This window comes from Buceros rhinoceros, unplaced genomic scaffold (genome assembly GCF_000710305.1).
Source record: "Buceros rhinoceros silvestris isolate BGI_N320 unplaced genomic scaffold, ASM71030v1 scaffold13267, whole genome shotgun sequence".
Taxonomy (NCBI): Eukaryota; Metazoa; Chordata; class Aves; order Bucerotiformes; family Bucerotidae; genus Buceros; species Buceros rhinoceros.
The window spans coordinates 2,474-11,993 of record NW_010424063.1 but is presented as its reverse complement, the minus strand read 5'-3'; the positions used below and the strand labels follow the sequence as shown (position 1 = coordinate 11,993).

Here is a 9,520-nt window from a genome sequence, read left to right as displayed (position 1 = left end):
AAATCCAGCCATGCGCTGCTCCTTCAGAGCAAAGATCATGGGCAAAGGTGGAGGAGGAAGGGAAGGGAACAAGAAGAGTGATGGAAACATCCCTCTGCATTGTTCCCCTCCCCAGTTCCCTTCTCAGGACACTCCCCACCCAGCCCTTCTTCATCACTGGGTGCTCTTTCCAAGCCTGCAATGGGAGGCTTGCAGCATCCTCCAGAGGCAGCAGTAACAGCAGGCTGTGGGTATTGAACCCATACTTACCTCCCTGTTAGCTTTGCTCTTACTGCACCTCTGGAAGTAGGACCATAGACAGACAGGTACTGCCAGCAGCTCCAAAGCAAATCAGAGGTGCTGGGGGAGGGTTGCAGGGGCTGAGACCTGTAGGACCAGTTACTACAGCACTGCATGGGCTATGGCAAGTGGCAGGAAAACAGCCATAACACCATGCTGCTGCTTTAGGGCCATGTTGACCCTGCTTTAACGGGCCACCTTCTAATGCTGCAGTATCAAGTGCTTGACCGGGGCACAGGAGCTTGTGAAGGGGGCAGGATGCTTTCAAACAGGAATTGGCACTTTTGAGAACTTCAGTCTCCGGGTGAGGATGTGGCTCTGTTATTTCCACATTCTCTTATTCCTCCTCCATGGAGCTGATCCTTGCCACAAAGCAGCAGCTCAGGGAAGTTGCATCCTTCTCTTATCCCAGACCTGCCTCCCAGCCAGGGAGTAGTGTGGGGAGAGAAGGCATCTCTTTTTTATTTAAAAGGGAAAAGAAGGGTGCCCACTTTTGTCTGTGTTGCTTGCTCCGAGAAGAGCTGTGAGGTGCTGGACACTTGCAAAAATACAGGGCAAAAATATCTCTGGGGCGAGATTTCTGGGGACCTATCACTGCTTATCCGATTTTGGGCCAGCCTCCTTTCTGCTCCAGCCTCCCACAAAGATCAGCCCCACCCAAAAAATTGGAGAATGAAGAGCAGAAGGCTGTTTTTCCAATGTGCAGCCGGTCTGACGAGGGCCACCACCCCCCTAGCTGCTTCAGACAGAACTCTGACCCCATAAGCACCACAGCCACACCAGGAGTGCACTGTGCATCTCCCAAAATACCCACACAGAAGCAAAGAGGGATGCTGTTCAGCCCCACCAAAGGTTGCAGTGGAGTCCAGACCTCCTGCGACAGCTGCCAGGCTGGGTGCACCCCACACCTTAGCCCAAAGGGTACCCTCGGTTTCCCCTTTCGGAGGCAGCACGGTGTGCAGCGCCGCAGCCAAGCATCCTCAAGGCTCTGGTACCCTCTGCTGGCCCTGAACATTTCTTCTGCTAATGAAGCCTCTCGCGGATGTGTCTCTCCAGACTCGGCAGCAGCCCCTCCTGGCGAGTAGGGCATCCCTCTCCGAGGCTGGAGCATGCAGCTCTTGGACATCATGCTGCATCCCCGTCCTCACCTGACACTGCTCTACCCCACTGAGGCAAGTGGGGGGCTCTGCTCACACCCCCAGCAAGGCCTTCACCAAGCCCTTCAGAAGGGGGGACAAGCAGAAAGCAGGGAACAGCAGGTAGTTTCTTTCATTGCTGCTGGCAGACAGGGAAGGCAGCAGCCTGCAAGCAGTGACTAGGTAAGGTGCCTCCCACACCACTGAGCCCAACCGGGCAGCCTGTGCCAACAAGATTTATGTCTTAACAGACAGGTCAAAACCTGAGCAAGAAATGAGTTTCTGCCTTCAGGGCTGCTAGTGCTGCCCTGAGGAAGTTCCCAGGGTGGGCACAGGGCAGTGGGTAACACAGGGCGAGCAAGAGGCAACCAAAATCCTGCACCACCTTCAAAGGGGGAAAGGAATACATCCCCTCTGTCCCTCTGGGCAGCAAAAGACTGCAGGCTACCAGTATCAGTTTTTATTTTAATACAAACTAAAAGCTTCTGGAGTTCAAAGAAACATCAACATGACACAGTGACAGAGCACCCAAGGGGAACCCTGACCACCCCCAACCCTGGGTCAAGAGGAAGGCCCTGGGCTGTTTGGGTCCTCAAGGAAAAGCTTCTTCCAGGAGCATGCTCTGACCTCACAGGGCACTTTGCCTGCACGTGGGCCCATGTCAGGCACAGCAGTTCCCTCCACACCTGTGGGATGGGGAGGTTACTTCATGCGGTAGAGGACTTTCCGTTGCATGCGGTGCTGGATCTCACCCCGCCGCAGCATCAGCTGCAGCACCTTGTAGATGGCATGTTCTGGGTATTTCTGGAAAAGGAGAAAGTAGGGGGAGATGAGCTGGCAGAGGAAAGCTCAACAGAGCCCAGCAGCAACCTGCAACCACTGCTAAAGCCCGGCTGTGCCTCTCCAGAGGAAGCCCAGTGGCACCAGGCATTGATGCTCCTTTACCCTTTTACTGTTTCAGGTGTGACTGCAGTCAGTTGCACAAATCAAATAGTTGTGGTTTGAAGGGTAGGAAGCTGACCTACCTAAGCAGCCCCAAACTTCAATGCGTTTGCAGAAAAATGAGTTCTCACCTCACTCCCTTTAAACTCTGCCGTCACATTGCACACCACTCCCCACAAACAACTTCAAAAGCAGGTATGACCAAAATGTTCTCCAGCCACCTACTGGGGAATGGGTTTCACCCCCCAAGTGACAGCCTGCAGTCCCTAGTTTCACCACCCAACTCTCCACCGGGTCCCTGGCCCACCTGCCGCATGAAGTCCTGGACGATGCTGTGCTCAGACACCTGAGAGCCGATGGCAAAACGGCGCTTGAGCTGCTTCTCAATGCGCGAGAGCATCTCTTGGTCCTCCTGTGTTGTGAAGCCTTCTGCCCCTGGAAGGAGAGACTGTGTGAACTCCCTATGCCACCCAGACATCACTCTCAAAGCCAGAGTGCCTGTCTCCTGTGTCTCCTACCACACCTGCATGTCTCAGAGACTGTAGGGAACTCATAAGTAAATTCATCATCAAAGGCTATGGAGCATCAAAGATACAGCTGAATGCGGATCTGGCTACGGGACCTTCCTTCAAACCCCAGCACCACACTGCCTCCCAAAGAAACATTGTCCCCACCCCCACAGGGAGAGATGTTAGAGGAGAAACAGTTTGGGGAACCACCTTCAGCACTAGACTCTGCCCTTGGCACCACAAGTGGCCAGACCATCCCTCCCTTGTCCAGCACAGGTGGAGACCCTTGGTGTTATTTGTCATTGCCCTTGCTGTAAGCCACAGCCATGACAGCCCGTTGCTGCCACAGGCATTGCTTTGCTTTTGCTCAGAAAGTAGGTCCAGCATCTGCCCAGGGGGCACCTGGTAGCACCCCCTGCCAGCCTAGTCCTGGAAAGGGAGCTCATCTCTCCTTGCCCAGAATGTCCCTCCTGCCCACAGGACAAAGCATCTGCCCCTCACCTGACAGGCTGCCCGACATGGCTGCATCAAGTGTGGACACCTGGAAGAGCCGCAAGGCCTCCTCAACATCTGCTTCGGAGGCAAAGGGCTGAAGCTTCATCTTTGCCAGGGACTCAGCAATGCGTACGATGGCCTCCAGCTGCCTGCAGGCAAAGATGGTTTCTGCTTTCATACTGCAGCTCAGAGGGGTCATCTTCTGCTCAACCCCTGACACACCCTGTGGCACCTCTAGTGTCACTCTGTTCACAGAGTGTTCCCACTATCCCCCTTCCTTAGCTACCCCAGGTGACACCCAGTGATATAACCCCAGTCCCAGGGGTTTCAGTGGGGTGAGGTTGCTCACCGGACAGTGATGGGGATGCTGGAGCGGCGGTCACTCTCCTGCTCATGCTGGCGAGTGCCGCTTCGCATCAGGATGTAGCGGTTCTTCAGCTTCTCTGCTGCTGCTGCTGACAGCCGAGGGCCACATTTCCTGCAAAAGGGGACAGGAGCTTGAGGGGACACTGCTGGGGAAGGTCCCCATGGCAGGAAGGTCCCTGGACGACACCCCTTGCTTCCTTGGGCCATGCTGTGGCTTGCTCTTGCAAGCTCTTGCTTGCCTTTTTTCAAGGCAAGAGTTAAAAAACAGGTCACCGAAACAGAGCACTTGCAAATACTAGCTGCGTGCCTGGTTCGCTTCTCACCACGGCCTCCCACCCTGCAGCCCAGCCACTGCCAGAAAGTCATGCCTCTCACTCACGTTCGACAGAAGGAGATGAGCTTCTTCAGCTTGTTCAGCTCAATCTCACCCTCCACAGCCTGGGTTTGTGTCAAGGCACTCACATGTAAGGACATCACGTGCTTGGCCAGTGTCTAGGAGAGCAGAAGGGAGTCAGGCAGCAGGAACCCCCCTCTCTTCCCCTCCCAATAAATAAGGCACCACAAGTCCCAGCTGTACCCACATGCCTGAACTCACCATGTCTCTCTCCTCATTGTGCTCATCCTTGACAATGAAGATCATGTCAAACCGGGACAGGATGGTGGGCATAAAATCAATGTTCTCCTCGCCCTTGGTCTCATCCCAGCGCCCAAACACAGAGTTGGCAGCTGCCAGCACTGAGCAACGGGAATTGAGTGTGGTTGTGATTCCTGCCTGTGAGGGGAAGGAGAAATGGATGGGGTCAAGACCATATCCATGTCGCAGCAGGCCTAGAACCAGGCTATTAACTCTAGTGAAAGGTCCAAAGTGGATTGCAAGGACTCATCCTCAACCACTTGCATTTAAATAAAACCCCTGAAGTAGCACCCAGTTGCTCTGTAACGGTTCCACACTGGAGTAGGATCAGCATAGGAGCTACACAGGGCTGGACCTACGTGTCCTCCTGGAGGAGGACTGGCTTCAGCTGAGAATGGAGCACTGAGTAACATCATTTAAAAACTCCTGTCAAGGACAAGGACACATAAGACCTCACTTCACACCTGCGATGTGAACCAGAAACTGGACGGCTGGGGCTGAGCCCCCCGTGACAGCCCTGTGGGCAAAGCACAGGTTTGCAGGTAGCAGGGCAAGTGCAACCAGCGAGAAAAAGCCGTGGTGGGTCCTCTGTTACCAGAAACTGAACAGCCATGGGGTGAGCCAGAGCAACCAGAAGGGAGCAGAGGTGCTACAAAAGAAGGCTGAGTAGTGGAAATGAAGAGAAACTGATTTGAGAGAAGACCTGGCACCAGGATATCACACAGGTTCTGTAGATTTTCTGAGAGGATGAAGAGCAGTGGGAAGCAAGAAGAAAAACAGTAACATCAGGCTGTGACACAGGGACATCAGCAGAACTACTAAATCTAGAGAAGCAGAGGACAGGCAGGGCAGTGGTAGCTTGTTGCAGTCCTGCCTAAGTTCAGGTTGCTTAAGTGAAGACAACCCAAAGCCTACAGGCAGGACTGCCCAGTCTCAGATCAGAGAAACCAGTAACCATTGAAACCACTGCCTAGACTCTACAATGGGCAATTCTGGCAAAAGATGCATGACCACTGGTTGCTGGGCTCTCAGAAACCCCGTGGCAAATCACGCTCCCACCCTGGTACAACATGTATCAGCAGCTCACCTTAGCAATGGAGATGGTCTGCTGCTCCATGGCCTCATGAATGGCCACGCGGTCATCCTCCCGCATCTTCTCATCCAAGGTGGAAGAAACAAGGAGGAGAAAAAGTCATCATCAGTCACCTTTGCTGGACCTCAGCTACACACCCACTGACACTGGCCCTCAAGGTAAAGCTCTGTGAGGATCTCTACCCAAGATGGAACCAGAATTTCCCTGCAGCCCCATTCCTTGACCTTCCCCAAAAGAAAGTCAGGCAGCCTCAGGAGAGTCATTCTTTCTCCCGCAGCTCTGGGCTTTCCAGGGAGAAGCTGGCAGCCCAAGGGCTCTCTTTCCCAATCCTGTGCAAGTAAACCCCATGGGTACCTTGTCGAACTCATCGATGCACACCACTCCCCCATCCGCCAGCACCATGGCTCCTCCCTCCATGAAGAAACTCCTGGAGGAAGGGTCGCGGATCACCGAGGCCGTCAAGCCGGCAGCGCTGCTGCCTTTCCCTGAGGTGTACACCTAGTAGCATGCAAGACAAGGAAGGGACAGCATGTCAGCCGCCGTGATGGAGCCCACCGCTCCAGCTGGAGGACGAAGGACCCGTGGCACTGCAAAATCCAGAGCTGCTGGAGGAAACACGAGGACCCACTGGAAAACCTCTCAGCAGATGCCAAAAGCAGACCTGCTGGATACAGAGCAGGACTGTGGCCTAGTCCCAGGCCTAAGCAGCTGTGACACGTCGGAGGGCTTGCAGACATACAAATACAGGTATTAAGTACAGAACAGGGAGTGATTCATTGTTTGATGGGCTGATGCATTAGCTTTGTTTTCGCCCTGAGGGAACAATGGAGTCAGAGGCTGAGTTTAATAGAGACTACAAGAAAACACAGCTGAAAATATAATTTCATGCCTGGGCTCAGCCTGGAGGTCCGTGCCTGAGAGGCAGTCAACTTCATTTGTCCTGACCAGTCAGCCTCTCCACTGATCAAGTCTCAACAATAAACAACAGCACCAGTCACATCTTTGGACGACTGCAAACAGCCTGGCTTGTACAATAACGAAAGGCACTACCTGCTTCCCTTTCCCTCCCTCATCCTTCACCCTGCACCCCATCTCCTTCAGGCTAGCCATAGAAACGGCAGTTTGCACCTCTCCCAGCCAGCCTAGCTGTGGATGCATGGGCAGGTATCTGCTGTGACCATGGTATGGTTTTCAGTGCAAGGCAAGGAGCATAAGGAAGAAGAGACCTGCACTACAAGTGGATGCATCAAACCACCTACCCCAATGGGTGAACACTTTTCAACGAACTTCAGCAGCTGGGATTTGGCTGTGCCGGGGTCACCCAGCATCAGTAAGTTGATGTCTCCTCTGCGGGTCAGCCCATCTGGGAGCCTGGAGTGACAGGGTGGAAAGAAAAGAGGAAGGAAAGATGGTGAGCCTTTATTTTGATAACAGAGCATTGCTAACAAGTGGCAAGGGCTGGCAGCACCACCAGAAGACTGTATAAGGTCTTTGTGCCATGAATGACTACCCTGCCACCACTCTCTCTACCAAGCCGACTTTTCCCCACCTCTTGCGAGAGCCTCCAAATAAAAGGCAGGCAATGGCTTTCTTGATATCGGTACTGCCATAGATGGAGGGCGCGATGCTCTTGGCAATGGTCTCATAGACGTTGGGCATGGCAGCAAGGCGACGAAGTTCCTCCTCTTCTTGAGGGGTCACTGAACCAGCAAAGCTGTGTCCTGCACAGGGATGAGGATAACGACACAACACTGAACAAATGGATGTTTTAAAGTAAATGACACTACTTGCCCCACTCCTGCTACCACCAAAATGCTTTCTTGAAGATCATGCCAAGTGCCACCAGGTGGGAAGGGTGGAGAGGGCAGGGATTTGCTGTCCCAGCAAAGCAGGCTGTGCTCTTGGAGGCTGGTATGAAAAAGTAAGGATCTTAGGCAAAGCAGTGTTGGAGGAACCAAAGGGAGAATTACAGTCAGGACCATGTTTTAAATACATAGCTCAATTTTATCCATTGACTTCAGCTTGGATCTTCAGGATGGCTTACCAATTCCCACTCAGATCAATAAGATAAAAGCACTTAAATACCCTGGAGGACTCAGGCTGAAGCCTCTTCATTTAATATCACTTAGAAAAAGTCATACAGGACATGACTATAGAGCATCCAGGGCAAGTTAGACCCCTGGACTGGCTTGAACTTTCTGCTATACAAGCCGAAGAGCTATGATTTCATTCAGTCCTTGCTGAGGGACCACCTTGGTAAGTAAGGGGGCACTCCCAACACCGGGCTACCAATACAGACCAGGCAGGCACACCAAGAGCAACCCTCACCTGAGCCCTCCACATCCACCTGAATGCCCACCACACGGATGTAAGCACTTCGGATGCCCACGCCCACATTGTCACGGCTTCTGTTCTTGCTCTGGGCAGACTTCTTGATGGAGTAGATGCCCATGATAGTGACTCTGTTCCCTGGGACAACTTTGTCACACAGATACCTAAGAAGAGAAAGGGGAAAGCAGAGGTTGGTAGCAGGGGAAAGAATGGCACCAGCAACACCCACTGGCCCTGCAGGGTAAGGGTGGGGAGACCACACTGGTACCTGTCGCAGTACAGCTGCAAGTGCCGGGGCATCTCCCCGTGCGGCACAGCATCTGGGGACTCCTGCAGCTTCAGGACCTGGAAATCCACACACTTGCACTTATCTGGCATGATGAAATAGGGGTCCAGCGGGCACTTTGGGCGGCCGGCTTGTTCTCTGTGCAGAGAGATCAATCAGGGAAGGCTGCTGGCACTCAGGAGCCACCCCTGGGAGCACCCCTGTAGAGGGCACAGTGGTGACAGAGCCCAGAGCAGCCACCCCTCTGAGCGCTGCCCAGCAGTCACACAGGGCCAAACCAAAGGCTCACCAAGCCTTCTGTCTTGTCTTCAACAGCTGCCAAAAGCAGGGATGAGGACAAGGCAAAGACGGGGTGCTACTTGCCTGAATAGTCTCCCTGCATCCCCCTTCTGCCCTGCTAGCTAAAAGCGTGGAGGAAGGTAGTTCATTAATTATGCGGAAGGTAACAGTATAGACTCGGCGACACAGCAGGGCATTTTTCTTTATAACCTCATGCACAAAGCAATCGTTAAGGGTTTTCTGGTGAGGAAGCAATTAGCAATGTGACAAGGCTGCCATCAACCTCTCAGTCTCTCAAGACATATCTGCCTTGCTAGACTACAAGCTCTCTGAGACAAGGAGCACCTCCACGTCCTGTTGCTGCCTCAGTACATCACTACTGACACCTGACTCCACACAGTCAGGGACAGGCTTTTGGGAAGGGTAACACGAGAGTGCAGATGCATTGTGCAGTCAAGGATCAGGAGCCAGGTGCTGTATAGACTACAGACAAGAATGATCCCTATCCCAAAGACCTCAAACTGCATTAAGGTGCAGAAAATAAATACTGGCAGACATGAGCTAAAAGGCACAACCCACTAGGATCAGTTGGCACGAGAGCTGCAGCCTAACCCTCACCGTATGCATGGGTATCTAGGGTTGTAAAGTGTGATTGAAGAGTTAGTAGCAAAGCATCCCTACAGAAGGTAACACAAAACAACCCCTTGGGGAGGGGGAACATATAAGCAAGAAGTTTGTTTGAAAAGTATAACAACTTAATAGGAAGTCAGGACACCAGCTTAAGGCAGCATTATGGGATAGCTGGAGGCAGGACTGAACCTTTAGGTACAACAGGCAAAGCATCCTATAGGTATAACACACTCCCCGGTCATGGCCGCTCAAGACTGCGCACAGCACTGGTCATGAGGCATCACGACCGTGGTGACCACAGACAGATGGATGGAGCTAAAACCTGCCAGCCATGGGTGCACAAAGGCACAAGGCCAACGTGAAGGAAGGACACAGAGCAGCGCAGATGCTTCTGCCTTGTGCAACAGGCTGCTGACTCTATCCAGCAGACATGGGATGGAGGGGGAGCAGGAGGAGGGGACGCAGCCTTTTTTACCCCACCAGCCCGCAGCAAGCATCCCCATGTTCAGTCCTTACGTGTTGCATTTCCTGGGAAGAGCG

General features: G+C 53.1%; 1 protein-coding gene across 1 annotated transcript in view; it reads right to left on the bottom strand.

Annotated features, from left to right (window-relative positions):
* Window positions 1–2,117: 2,117 nt before the first annotated feature.
* Window positions 2,118–9,520, bottom strand: part of MCM5 (minichromosome maintenance complex component 5) — a 9,762-nt gene continuing 2,359 nt past the window's right edge. The window contains exons 6-18 of the mRNA XM_010140654.1: window positions 9,497–9,520; window positions 8,054–8,209; window positions 7,783–7,949; window positions 7,004–7,175; window positions 6,714–6,825; window positions 5,809–5,952; window positions 5,449–5,514; window positions 4,323–4,499; window positions 4,107–4,219; window positions 3,711–3,839; window positions 3,368–3,510; window positions 2,665–2,792; window positions 2,118–2,219 (exon numbers count right to left, since the gene is read on the bottom strand). Of these exons, the coding sequence (XP_010138956.1) occupies window positions 2,118–2,219; window positions 2,665–2,792; window positions 3,368–3,510; window positions 3,711–3,839; window positions 4,107–4,219; window positions 4,323–4,499; window positions 5,449–5,514; window positions 5,809–5,952; window positions 6,714–6,825; window positions 7,004–7,175; window positions 7,783–7,949; window positions 8,054–8,209; window positions 9,497–9,520 (1,633 nt within the window). The remainder of the gene's footprint in view (window positions 2,220–2,664; window positions 2,793–3,367; window positions 3,511–3,710; window positions 3,840–4,106; window positions 4,220–4,322; window positions 4,500–5,448; window positions 5,515–5,808; window positions 5,953–6,713; window positions 6,826–7,003; window positions 7,176–7,782; window positions 7,950–8,053; window positions 8,210–9,496) is intronic.